General features: G+C 44.5%; 1 protein-coding gene across 6 annotated transcripts in view; it reads left to right on the top strand.

Annotated features, from left to right (window-relative positions):
* Positions 1 to 14,372, top strand: part of STARD13 (StAR related lipid transfer domain containing 13) — a 302,653-nt gene that overhangs the window by 168,959 nt on the left and 119,322 nt on the right. The window contains exon 1 of one of the 6 annotated variants that reach the window (XM_069808022.1): positions 10,551 to 10,871. The exons of the other annotated variants lie outside the window; for them this stretch is intronic. Coding sequence (XP_069664123.1) covers positions 10,703 to 10,871 — 169 coding nt within the window. The 5' untranslated portion in view covers positions 10,551 to 10,702. Of the gene's footprint in view, positions 1 to 10,550; positions 10,872 to 14,372 lie in introns of those variants that run through there. 6 annotated transcript variants of the gene reach the window in all.

The following is a 14,372-nucleotide window of genomic DNA, read 5'->3' on the forward strand; positions in this document are numbered from 1 at the left end:
TTCATGTCCTTATAGCTGAGAACAGCACTTACCTGTCAAAATCTAATTGAAAGAGAGGAAAAAAATTCAGCAAACATAAACAGGACCAACCTTTTTCAAAGGTCAGGTGCAATTTCAGTTCTGCAATTTTTAGTTGCTCAACTTGAGATACTTCAAAGAGGTCTTATGTTCAGACTGAGGAAACCAACGCTCCCAGAAAGTCAGAGCTTTGCAAGTGTCATGGAAAATCGGCCCAAGATGAGTAGTTCCTTTTGAAGGTTTTGGCCAAGGAATTTTTCCAGTAAAACTACATTCCATAAACATGGAGCAACACCTTAAGTAGACAAAAACAAATGAGGAGCACCGTGGGGTTGATTTGAAAGAGAGCTGTATATTCAGTAAGTGGGACAGGGAGGAAGCCTGGTAGAGGGACGTGATAGGATGCCAGGATAAACAGAGGGTAGACGGCAATATTTTCATCACGCCGGAGTTGAGAGAGTAAAAAAGAAGCTCACGGCTGGTATGGACCTTATCAACCAGCTCTCTTGGTCTGCCTGTTTTGAACAGAGGGGGAATCAACAAAGGAGAAGAAGTCTTGGTAAGTGGTTGCTGGAGGAGGGAGGAGGATGTGCAAGGGAGCGTGTAGGTGTACAGAGCTAGAGAGGGGAGAGGTGGAGAAAGAATATGCTCCAAGGCAGTACACCTGATACGGGGGGTGATGGGGAGAAGGAGGGAACGTCTGCTGGAGAATAATTCACCCCGCCTGCATTGCTGCACTTCTAGGCTCTCTCTGGTCCTTCCTGCTCACTGGAAGCATTTTCCAAAGGTAGGCTGGGGGGGAAGGAGAGGAGCAGGCTGCCTGCTCTTTCTCAGGAGAAGCAGTGTGGTGGCTGGCAAGGGAGCTATGGGAAGCCCTTTCCTCTGCGTTGCTCCTGCTATTTGGCAGGCTTCCACTCTGTAAAAAAAAAACCACCTGCAGCTTGTTGGCCAAAATTACTTTATCCAATGAGACACATCAGCTCTGTGGTGTCTATATAGCACAGTGCAAACTGTGAGTGAAAAAAAAAAAGAGTTCAAGAAAGACATAAAAAGTCTAGAAATGGAAAGCTTAAGTTATGCACAGAGCAGTTGATTGTGAGACAGAAAATCCTGGTCAGGGACTTGTCCAGTTCATGAATATCTATTTATATTGTAAACCGTTTCACTGCTTGTTTATTGTGGAAGGTCTGCCAGGGATTATTGGGGCGGGGGGGTGGTTAGGAAAATAACTAACTAAATATATATCTAACTGTTTGATACTTCTAAATCTGCTGATATGAAAAAATAATTATTTGGGATTAAAAGCTATGGGCGTCATGCATTCTGTTCAAATATACAAGGCAACTAATGTACTGTACAGAGCAATTGATGTAGATTACGCTAAATTCTAGCTTTGGGTGAATGTCCCCCTGGCTTCTTTATGTGTGAGGTTGCTAATTAGGCACCAGTATGGCTGAAATTATGCAGTCAGCTAAGTGTGCAAGTCTGTTGGTCGCACTTGCAGTCATATGGTGGGTCAGCCTTAAAGCTGGGCTAGTGACCAAATTCACTGCTCATCCATACTATTTTCCATGCAGGACCTTTGTTCTGGTTCTGGGATGCCCAAGCTGGTAATCAGGGGGAGGAAAGAAAACGTTATGTGCGCTGTTCTCCAGGGCATGAGCAAGCACATACGCAGATGCCATGGGGACGGACCTCAGCTCTGTGCTGGATTCAGTGCCCTCACTCGCCCTTGCAGCAACAGCACGGGACTGCCACGTGTCAGGCCAGATGGTCCTGCACTGTACCAGGGATGCTGGCTGCCACAAGGCTTAATTCAGCTTGCTTCGTTAGGGAGATGGGAGAGGTGGAGGCAGAAAGAAAGGGTCACCCGCTTCTGCAGAGGGCGTCCCTCCCCAGGAACCCTTGTCACACCACCATAGCATAAACTTCCACCATGCATCAGCCAAAACCCCAGCTTTCCTGGGTCTCCAGGAAAGGTAAGCAGCAAGGGATGGCTTTGCTGTACCTAGTGGCTGTCTTGGTGGTGATGGCTTGGGGATTGTAGAAAAAAGGGAGACATTTTAACTCTCTGTGAACAAAATGCTTTATATGCATCCTGCAGAGTACTTCCTTGCGTCCTAGGCTGCAGTCCAGCCCTAGAGTTGAGACCCAGCTTACCAGTTAGTGCATATTGCTCTGTAGAGCCACATGTACAAACACTACATCCTTGTTACGCAGTATTTATAAGATCTGATAACATGCATTTAATAACATATTGGGAAATCTGTGGCATTCTGCAAGTTTAGGCAATAAGTGTCTCGTCTGAAGGAACCCACTACAGGTGTAGGACCATTTTGAAGGGTATTTATTTTCTCCTTGGTTCATGCGGTTACAGTAGACTTTAGCCTGCATCCAGTGGACTGATATTGCTTGTAAGGAAAATTAATCTGCCTACAAAATTATATTTCCTTTTTTTTACATGTAGGTACCAAAATAGTTAAGCAAGGCAAAGATTACTGTTATCAGTTAGAAAATTGGTACAGAGACAGGTTATAGAACTTGTCTTAAGTCTTACAGCAAGTCACTGCCAGATAGTCCTGTGCCCTAACCATCATGTGTCCATTTGTGTCACTGGACCAGAGACTGAAGTCATGCAGTGAATATTCATTGATTTCAAGGAGCCTGGAGAATTTCATGTTCCCATGCATCAGTCCCATGCTGCTGTGTTTGAAATAGCATTGCCAAGAGCTATTCTGTTCTGTCTTGTTTTTATTTTAATTTTTACAAAATCTAACTTAGGCATTGTCTCTCTACCACAGAGAGATGAAAAAACCCACTCTCAAAACCAGATCAAAACCTGAATATTTCCTCTCTTGCCCATTTCGTCACCATGGTACTGGAGTCCTGTTGAAAAGAAAATAAATAGTGAAGCCCTCACATGAAGTCTGCAAAGGCATGAACCTTCAGCTGAGATAGGAATGTTTGCATGTGGTTCAGAGTGACACCAGCAGTAGGGCTGTGTAGGGATTTACAATGTATTTGGATAACATAAGAAACTAAGTTTATCTAAACACTTTCTTATGTTATCACTGTGTTATCCAAACACTTTGTTAGTGAGACTGGGAGGTTAGGATGTATGTTAGCCCACCACTACTTAAATATATTTATGCACTTCCTGTGGGTTTAGTTTTAGGAACTTGGGCATAGATTTAGCAGATGGAGTTGCACTAAGGGTATGGAAACTACTTTTAGCTCATTCCTGTCATAACACTATCCGAATACTTTGGCAGAGGAGGTCTGCCACCTGAAATGTCTTCCTCTCTTTTGACCTCTATTTTGAACTCTATTTATTCAACTTTTTTTTTTTTTTTAATTTACTGTTGAGAACCACTGTCTTTAGGGACTTCACACTGCGGGTTGCTGGCTATTCTTGGCTTGTGAAGAGTTCAGCTAGGGCCAGTGGACTCTATATTCATAAGCTGGTGTGGTTTGACTGAGAAAAAATGTGATGTCTAAAACTGAACAGGAATGAGACCATAATGCCTAAATTAGCAGCCAGGCACTGGTCGAAACAACCGACCCCATCCAGTGACTTTACCCACCAGCCAGGAGTGCCTGGTCCCTTCTAACCCCCTGGGAGAGCAGAAGGGACAGGAAGGTCACATCCTCGTTGCAGCCAACAGACCACTGGCTTACGCTTCACTGGCAAATGTGACAAGAGGGCATGGAGAGGTTGTGCCCAGGGAAATGCTGGCTATTCCGCAGGCTCCAGCCACAGACCACAGGAAGGGTTATTTTGATGCATTTATGCACTAGCAATGCTGTTAGGATCCCACTTTTACATAGTTCACGGGGTGGGCGCAGGCTGGTTAGCTCACGTAAGAATACCGACTGGCCACTCCAGGTCAGACCACAGCTCCATCCAACCCAGTATTGCGTGTCAGCCAGCAGGCAGACGCAGCTATTTTGGGAAAAATATAACACTGGCATAAGCATGTAGTGATGGTGTATATATTACATATCCTGCCTCCGTTCATGTGGTTCAGGGAGGTCCTGAGCCATGAGCTGGAATTTTGTGCTTAATGGCCCCTGCTGGATTTTTCTCCAAAAATTTACCTAATCTTTTTTTTGAACTCTTCTAACTTCTGGCAGCCACAGCATCCTCTAACAATGACTTCCAGGGGTCAGCTATGCAAATATGAAACATATGATTTATGTTAATTTCTTTTGAACCTGCCCCATGATCAGTTCAGTTACTGTTCCCAACTTCATCCACTGCAAGAAAAGACCCCAGCATTACCAAGTGGTGGGCAGACCTTTGTAATAGCATAATGATGTTTGTTGGTTTGCGCTCAGTTACTTTTCTAAAAAGTTTTAAAAGCCTCTTTGCTTTTTGTTCCTGCTGAGCACTTGTGTTTTATTTTCATAAACGTATCCAAGATCTGTTTCTTCAGTGGTAATAGCTCCATTAAATTCCATCACTGTGCGCTGTGCACTGTGTACCTTTAAGGTGTTTTTTTTTCTCTGGTACATTTATCAGCACCCAAAAGCTACAGGTTTAATGCCTTCTCAATCAATATCGTAAGAACCTTCAGTGTCTCCAACCAATTTCTGTTTTGACTGCCAGACTAACTTGGTATCGTCATTACATTTTGCCATTTCAGTACTCAGTCCCTTTATAAAAAATCATGTACGGATAGTGGACAAAACAGGTTCCAGCGCTAATCTCTGTGGGAGTCCACTGGGGACCTCACCCCATTGTGAACGTGGAATATTTATTACTATTTTTGTTTCCTGTCTTTAAGCAGCCATTAAGCCACAAGTGGCCTTTTCCTTTTTATCCCTGATAGCTGAGCTTCTTTATGATCTCTTGGTAGAGTATCTTGGAGGATCCTTTTTCAAATCTGTTACTATTCATTTTGTTGATTTAACATCCCTGAGCTCCTCTATGGCAGGACTGATGAGAGGAATCACTTCAGCTGTCTTGCCATGACCCTCGTATTCTTGGCTTTTTGCATGTGTCCTTATTTCTGTAAGTTTGCCTGGGTGGCTGGTGGGGCAGTTACCTCCCTTTTCTCCCTACCATCCTTTGTGCCCATAAACGCACCACTATTGTTGTACGGAGCCTGCATATAATTTCTAATCCTCTGCTTGTATTAGAGCTACCTTCTGTGGTTTGGTGAGGCCACTAATGCTTTTGTAATCAGGAGATACTTTTTATACTGGTGCTATTCACAAAACGTGTGTATCTTAAAATGCAAATGGATAATCCTCTGATGCTGGAACGGGGATGCTACAACAGAGGAAAAGGATATAATGTACTATTCAGAAGCCTCTTCTCCTGGTTTGAAGTTTACCAAGGGTGTCTATAAGCCTGTCTTTCATGCATAAGAGGAAGCCTTGCTTAGCAGTACTCATTTTTAAAAGTCACTATCAGACAGTTGACATAGCAGCTGACTTGCCTCCAGAACACATCAGTATCAGGCTTTCCAGTTAAACAATCCTCTGTTGTAATGTTGTGCAGCTATTAGCCGCTTCCATCCCACTTCCCAGCGATGTTGAAATCTCACAAAAACTATTTTTCTTTTGCCCCAGTCCGGTTCCTGGCAGCCCCAGACGAGCCACAGAGCCTCGGCGCCCCAGCACAGCCTCAGGAAGACGGTCAAAGTGCCGCTGAGCCAGAGGGAAACATTTCTGGCTGTTCTGGAGACCCTGCTGTTTCATGCCCTGTATAAATGAGTTTGCAGCCTGTAGTAATCCCAGCTCAGCTTTCAAACAAACGTCTGCATTCAAACATAAAACATTTTTTCTAAACAGCAGGCAATGAACTTCTGCTTTTAAAAGTCTCGGTCCCAGAGATAGGATTCAAAACACATGAAGTAAGTGAAACCCTCATCATAAACACAGCTTTGGGTTCCCTGCATATGACTTTTTTCTCTTCCTAAGTTTGAGAAAGGAGGTATTGCCTGCTGTTAACACATGAGCTGCTGTGCAGGCATCTGTAAAGGCAGATACAGGTAAGAAATATAAGATGTGTGGATAGGATAGGGAAAAGATATGCGGCTAGGACTCCAATATCGAATATAGGATATATTGCATGTATAGGATATTGGAGTTTTGGCCATAATCCAGCAAACTGAACTGTTCTTCTACCTGCAGAATTATAGAAGGGAATCCAGAGATCAACAAGTTAAAAGCAGACGCCTGATTTCTTTTCTTCTGTGACTTGGAAACAAGAGTTTCCGGCTTCTTCTAACTACATGTCACTAATGTTAATAACAACTGTGCTCCTCCAGTGGTTAGGAAGCTGTGTTGTTCTCATAGCACCAGTGCTTTCAAATGAAGAGAAGCTATCAAGTTGCCATTTAATTTTAGATGCAATATAACAAGATAAGTGCAACTAACAATAAAAGGGAAATGGGTCAGGGCGAGAAGATCAAGTGGCTGATTACTGTGTGAGAACTGCAGGTTCAATCCAAACCCAAAGAACTCCGAGCCAGCTACGACATCGTGGATCGATCTTACAGTTAATTAGGAGGGGTGCATTCTAAGATGTGAGTAAGCAGTCCTGTTACATATCTATATATATGGAAATACAAGTGGGAAAGTGCCGTTCATCTCAATTTACCCTCGACTACCCCACTGCCTATAGCATTGCCTCACGCCTATGTGAATAATACTCTACGGCCAAGGTGGTGTGTAGAAACTCACACTGTTGTTTTGCTCAGAAAAGCTGGTTGTAAGTGGATAATTTATTACCAGATATATTTTAGCATTTCTAGAGTACAATGCGCTGTTCTCTCCAGCTGATTATGGCACCCCGCTCTCAGTGAAATGGGAGCAGATCTCAAGTACTGCCTGTGATACTTCGGTAGATATGGGTAGCCCTGGGGCATTGTTTTCCTGCGAATAGTTTACTCTTTCTCTCTCACACCAAATGCAATTTCAGGGAGAGAAGGTGGCAAAAAGATATAAAAATCAATGAACAGAAAATGAAGTGTTGCAGTTCTGCCTATGAATGCATACAGACGAGAGTACGCATCCTTGAGCTGACTTTGTCAATTATACTAATACTGTGCAGGTGTCAGTAGCGCTGTGCTGTATTAATAAGCCTTTAAGTAAAGATTCCTGATCTTCCAGCAAATTTCAGTATCCATCAAATCACCGATTGTCAGGCTAGATGTGACATGTAGGTATTACACTATAGATATGTGTGGACATTTCTGATTCAGATTAAAAAAAATCACTAATTCCAGCTGTGGTTTTTGGAAGGAATCTCCATTCCTGCGTGGATCGGTCATGACATGGGAATGTGGGGTTGAGTTTCCATTTTGTGGGCTGTGCTGCTGTCGTGACAGGCTGCGATTTCAGGTGTGTGCTGGAGCTCCCCCTTAGCCTTTGTAAAATGAATGGGGAAGCTTTTATTTTGAAGTGCTTTTATGAGATGCATTAGCATGAAGTTCAGTGTTGCTCTATTAACTATTCCAGAAACAGTCTGTAGACTGAGACTGAAATATTAATTAGCACTCTTATATAACAGCTTAGGCTTCTGTAGTGCTTTTTGTCTGAAAGATTGACGGCCAAAGGGCTTTCCTCATTTGAATGACGCATTTTTGAAAATAAACAGTGAGTGTCAAGGCAGTCACCGAATGAGGAGACAGTCATTTTAAAAGTATGCAACGAGGACTACTTCTTTGCTCCGCCACGCACAACTTCAGGCACAGGAGCTTTCAAACGAGCACCGCAAGACCAGCTAACTCTTGTTGTTTCTTGTTTTATTTGACTACTATGTAAGTGCTGGACCGGAGCCAAACAATTCATCCTCAGCAAGGGCAGCGCTCGGCAGCACCAAGCCTGGAGCAGCCCTCCGGCTCTGAGGTTGTGTTTGGACCCTCCTGTCCAGGAGGAAGGGACAGTCATCACCCTGCAACGGAGGCTCCTCATTCTGCCCTTCGTGACCACTGAGATGTGCTGCTGGGGAAGCTGGGGGGGCAGCTTGCCCTGTTGCTTACCCCCTGGGGGGGATTTGGGAAGGATGGGCACTGGGACTGGTGCTTTGCTCTCTGTTACAAGCACGTAACTGGGCTTGTTGAGCCCTTAATGGACTTGTTCCCTGGTCAATCCCTTACTCAGGCTCTTGCCTTGGTTTTTGTTTCTTTGGGCTGGCTTTTGAAGAGTTGCATTTCTATTAAACTTCTTCCTAGTCTTTGGAAATACTGCAAGGAAGAATGCAGAATCCCATTAGCTGAAAAAGTCAATGCATTTTCCAACAGAAAAAGAAATCCCTATGAAAATTGAAACAGAGTGCTATGAAATGTTAATAATTGCTTTTTCCACTAGCAATAGCATTTTATAAATAGAATTAGATCAAAGGACTGTAGATTAATCAAATAAGAATTTCCCCGCATGGTGGTAATGTCTCTTTGGAGAAATACTGTGCACATCATTGACACTCGGGAATCTCTGGGATATTTATTCTTCAAAAGACAGCCGCCGAGTGACCGACGTGCTGACTTGGCAAGCTGGGGTGGGAATGGAAACCATCCCTTCCCTGCTGCTCAGGCTCTCTCCACTTGCACCTGTGCGGCAATCCTGCCTCTCCGCTTTGCACAGCAAGGCAGGGGCGAGACTGGTCATTCCCACTCCCTGGCTGCCAGGGAGCAGCCCTGTTTGGGATACAGATGGTATGGTGCCACCTCTTTTGTCTTGAGCTTGAAGTCCTGCTGGGAGTCTCCGAGAAGACCATACAGCCACACCTGGGGCAAAACCCAGCAAGTGCAGGACTTGCAGGTGCTGTGGATCATAGTAACGGGTAGTGGAGGCTTTCAGTCTACAGCATTCATTTTAAATTTCTAGTACCTGGAACTACATTTCTCCATTTTATGGCACTGCAAAAGTCCCACGTCGATTAGGAATGAAATTCATATGGTGTAATGGGAACAGATTGCATCGCAGTAAAACCCTGCCCTAAGAGTGAAATTTTAATGAAGAATTGTGAATGAGACAACTCTCCTTTCCCCCCCTCATGTTTAGGTGGCTACCTCCACCCTTGCAAGCTAGCCTGACCCTGTCCTTTGTGAGCAGGCAGGTCCCAGGCAGTGCCACCCCACGGCCCTGCCCCAGTGGGCAGCCTCATCCAGGCTGGGGGTGGGAGGAGAGCTCCCTTGTAGGAAGGCATGTCGTGACATATTGTTGGCCTCAAGGCCGGAGAACAGGACGCAGACAATAATGTCGCCGCAGGTAGATGTCCAAGTGGAGTCTGGGGAGGTGAAGATCCCCCCATGGGTTGGGATGGGGGTTGAGCCCAGGGCTTGCAGCCGCTCCAGCAGCGCCGTCGGCTCCCCGTCCCCCAGCCTGACACTGGCCCCGTGGCAAGGGGCACGGATCTGGGAGGTGGCAGCACGCTTCCCAAGCCAGGCAGGATCCGTGCTGGATCTGTTTTGGCCAGCCTCCCCCTGCATCAGCTCTGCCTTCCCCTGCCTTGCTGCCTGCCCGTGGGTTTTGGCAGGAGCCCACTCAGCCAGGTGGGGGGGAAGAGCCTTCCGAGTTGTCTTCATTTCCAGTTTTGTGATACTGTGAAGTTGATCTCCAGGGCTGTGAAATTGCTTCCCGTGGGCCAGCAGCGCTCATATCAGAAACTGTCTCGATCACAAAACTCCCTGGCAAGATGTCTGCTCCCTCAGAAATCAGCTCATGCTAGGTGTGTATTAAACCAAAATATTGGTATTTTAAAATGTAATGGAAAATTATTTGACAGCCATACTAGGAGGGCATTTTCGGTATATTTTTACTCAGATTTGCTGCCCGCTTGCTGATAAAAACAGCAATGCTCTGCTTCCATTTGATTAACTAAAGAAATGGCATGTTTTGCAAACTCAGTGGTTGATACGTAAGACTGAACGAAAACAGATGCCCCTCCGTCTGTTAAAAAAAACCCAAAAGATGTTATGGTGAGGAACCTGGAGAAGAGAGAATGTCTCCGTTCCCTTCCCCTCTTTCAGGCTATGACCAGTTCTTTTTAACACTAATAACTAGGGACTCTTAGCTTTTGTTTACTGCTGAGTGCCTGCTGCTAGGCGTTGATTTTTTTTTTTTTTTATCCCAAGGGCTTCATTTGTTCCAGTGCTCGTCGTACCGTGCGGTTTTGGGGATTCAGACAGCCCTTCCGTAAACGCACTTCTCCTTGGCAAACAGGGCTGTGATTTTTTCGAAAACAGGCAAGGGCACCTTCTCCAGAGATGAGTCGACGGCTGGGCTGCAGAGGAGGCAGAGGTTTCCTGCAGCCCCGCGTACCCCAAACCAGCCGTTCCTGAGCGGCTTCCAACTTTTTCATCTTGGCTTTCGAGAGGGGCCCGCTGCAGCCCCTCCGGGCCGGGTAAAGCCCCCTCCGCCCGGGGTGCGGGGGGGCCGGGGCCGGGGCAGGCCAGCCGGCCCGGTACGATACGGTACGGCCCAGCCTGCCGCGCTCGCTGCCACGGGTTGGACTGGGAGCGATTGGCCCGTGCGGATCATGTGGGAGAAGCAGGAATCCTGAGTTGTAGCTTTTGGCACTCTTTTTTTTTTTTTTTTTTTTTTTCCTTTAAAGCGCTTGCTCTTTTCAGCTCCCTAGGGCTCGTTGCCTCCCCTCCTTTCATTACCCTGATTAGAATCTGGAATAGCCACCGTGGAGACGGCCGGCCGGGGTGGTTTGAAAGGAGCAGAGATGTTTAAGCAGGTGCCCAGGACTTCGGGCACGGGCTGTTACTACCTGAACTCGGTCTCACCTGAGGGCCAGGAGATGTACATGCGATTCGATCAAACCGCCAGGCGCCCTCCCTACAGGATGAGCAGGATTCTCGCCCGTCACCAGCTACTGACGAAAATTCAGCAAGGTGAGTTAACTGGCAGAAGCGCTCCTTAGCCTGGAGGCGTGGCAGGGTCTGCAGGTCCCCGCTTTCACATGGGAACAGGTTTTAATGCCTTGTGTTTCAGGCTCTTTTCCCGTCTCTATTCTGAACCAATCTGAGTAGAGCCAGAGTCTGAAATAGTCATTCATACCTTTCTGTTTCTACACGTGCACACATACAGTGAGAACCAAGAGACAAATGCTAGTGCATGATTAGCTATTTAACTAAATTGTCTTTTAATCATAAACTGTGTGGTAGCTTAGGTGCTGAAGTTCGTCTCTCTTTTCCAACTGGCAGAGCAGTTACTGGCATCAGTACATCTGCTCTGATTGCTACAGGTAAAACCTGCCTGTGGTAAAGTACAGGGAGAGAATAGATGATCATCCAGTTAAAAACAAAGTAGAAGTCCAGAGCAGCTGGAAGAAGGCAGCTGGGATGACATCCTTTGGAAACAAGCATGTGTAACTGTCAGAGGATTAGAAAACTTGTCACACATCCTTAAAAATAATTGCTGACTTGGCTTTCTGCAGCTGCTTATGCAGTCATCCAGGCAGTCATTACAGATGTATTGATTTTGTTTTTCTGAATATATATCTACAGCACTAAAGCTAAATGCAGATTGGCCTCAGAACAAATCCTTTGGCCTGTGCGTGCAATTTAAAATCATGTTCAGAGTCGTTAATGCAAAGATAAAAAAATAAAAGCCAACTGTACAGATTTTTCCAGATTAAAAAGCAAATCAATACATAATTTTGTACTAATCGTAGTTTTGTACAGCACCCTGTTTCCAAGAATACCAGTTTGCAAAGTGGATGTGGTCCTACACGTGGAAAAAGAGTATGTCATGTATTTGTCATGGAAAAAAAAAAAAATCTTGAAGGTAACAGTCACTTTCTTGACAGCTTGCAAAAAGATGTTTGATTCTGCTATCTAAGGGGCAGGCATAGAGTTAAAATCGTTTACTGTTATGTCTGACAAATATTACAGAAATTTGTGTGAGCTTCTGACCAGCGGCAGTTAAATGGAGTGGCTATTTCTGTGTGTTGCTTTTCAGTAAGATCCTTTATATCTGTAGCTGTCAAACTCTGGCAGAAGTACAGGGATATAGTGATGAAACTTTTATCGCATTTATAAAGAAAACAATACATAATTCTTTGGCCAGCTTTTAAAAGAGATGAAAAAGATAGTTTCTGTGGCAATTAGGAAAATGCAGTTGTTTGCAAGGCGGTCTCAGGAACTGGTCGCTTTTGAAGGATACTGGTCCTCACTGCAGCTCTAATTTCAGGAAGGATATTATGTCATTCTGTGTACCCAGCGTACAGCCTGGGTTGAATGGAAAGAAAGGGTAATTTACTTCTCTCCAGGTTTATCTGAAAATGTTTTGGGGTGCAGTGCCAGTACCAACGGAATTTTCAAGCAGCAGCTGTGGATGAGATGGATTAACACACCTCCTCTACCTGTCCTGGTGCTGTTTTAATGTTCTCTCCTGTAACCTGTAACCCATGAGCTGTCCGGCAGAGCCAGGGCTCCCAAAGTCACCCAGCGGTGCTGAGGCTTTTGACAGGCTGTGTGGTGGGACAGGGAGGAGTTTCCACGTTATAGCTTTTCTTCCTGCGGCTTGTTGGATGGCTGGTCAGCCTGTGATGAATGACCTCTGCTCCTCTGCCACAGCTTTCCAGCCTGTCCTACACAGAGCTGTGGGAAATGGTATTTGTATGGCGCCTTGATGATGTGATATATGTTACAGTTAAGTATATGAAATATTTGTGTGTTTGGGATCGCTAAGAATACATGCTTCCTTCACTTCTTTTATGGATGGAAAACTGGGGACGGAGTCCACTGTTAGTTAAGTGTCAGTTCATTAGCAATTATGAAATTAATGTGTGCAAATAGACACTGCTGTCTGTTTTGCAACCCGTATGTAGGAATACACACGTAGGCAAGGTACACATTTTTTCTGCAGTGCCCCAAGTAATGACTAATAATTTTGATACAAGTATCTGTGTTAGGAATACCAAAAAAGCTAAGTCTAGCTAGTGTAACTCAATCTGAAACCTCCAGGTTACAATCTGGGTGAAAACCCCAGACCCATCCCTTACTGACAAGGCTTTCATCAGGTTGTGCTGGGTCAGCCTGTCATCCTCTGTGCCTGCCTGGTTCAGACTGTAAGCAGTGTGAGGGTACAGTCCCAGTCCCAGTCCCAGAGGGTACTGGAAGAGTACTGTCATATGGATGAAGGTATCAGCCTGTCCCTTTAGAGGTGAGTGAGTTTTACCCCGTTGGCAAGTGGGATTCATTACTAATGGAGTGCCAGAGAGCAACTTATCAAGAATGTGTTGAAAAGTAAATCAGGAGATGCAGGATGACAACCAAAACTTGCTTTCAGTCACCTGGTTGAGTAAAGGATGTAAATCATTATTTAGTCTCCTTGAATTTGTATGTCCTTGAATCATACATTTTAAGGCCATTAAGACAATGTATTTGAACCCTGCTACTCCACAATCTGATCATTTGAATTACAGCATATGTTTAGAAAAACATCCAGCCTGCATTTTAATATCACGGGAGCAGTGAATCCCCCCCTGGTTAATTGCTTTGCTGAAAACAGATATGCCACATGTTTAAGTGCTAAGCTGCCTTGGGGCTTCTTCGAATACCTGCTCTCTGTATATCTTCTGGTGCAGATATTTCTCAGTTGCTGGTTTTCAGACTGGAGGCACCCACAGTAGGAAGCACTGAAGTTTTTACATGAGGGATATTTTTTCTTAGTGAAAGGAATGATTTACAAAATCACAATGTATCCAATTTATAATGTATAAAGCAGTCAGAGCTTCCATTCCAGGATAGGAACCTGGTTCACTGATGAAGTTAATACGAAGTGTTGCATATACTGCTATCTTTTCAGTCATTTGCTGCATGTACTATTCTAAACGATGCTAAATTACTCTATCATATTGTGCAATGTAGCTGTTCTTCCTCCTTTAAAAACACGTTTGCTGAAGAAGCTTTCCTTTGTATTTTCCTTTGGTGTTAGTTAAAAATAAACTAGATGAATCATTAGAGGAATTATGCTATTTAATAATTTCTAAAAAGAAAACCACCACAAGGGAAATGAAAGGAACTAGACTGTTATTTTAATCAGATCATACTTTGAAAGTCCTAAATATTGGGTTTATGTACACCACCGACTCCTTGAGGCAGAATTATGTGGTGGCCTGTGGATGTGAGTAGTAATTATCTGTCTGATATTAAATAGGTATTTTCAAAATGTGATCTTTGATGATTCCCTTTCCCCCATAAGCCCGTTAGTTTCCACGATGAAGGGGACACATGCCTCAGCATAAAGGAACAGGGTGTAGCATGCTTGTTCTGAGGTGTTTACTCAGACCTGTGTATGCAGTAACTGTATGAGAATTCATTAATGATTACTCATGTTCTCTTTAAATAAATAAGGTGGTGACTTTTGAGAGTTTATATTACATGAGT

Source organism: Haliaeetus albicilla, chromosome 20, assembly GCF_947461875.1.
Source record: "Haliaeetus albicilla chromosome 20, bHalAlb1.1, whole genome shotgun sequence".
Taxonomy (NCBI): Eukaryota; Metazoa; Chordata; class Aves; order Accipitriformes; family Accipitridae; genus Haliaeetus; species Haliaeetus albicilla.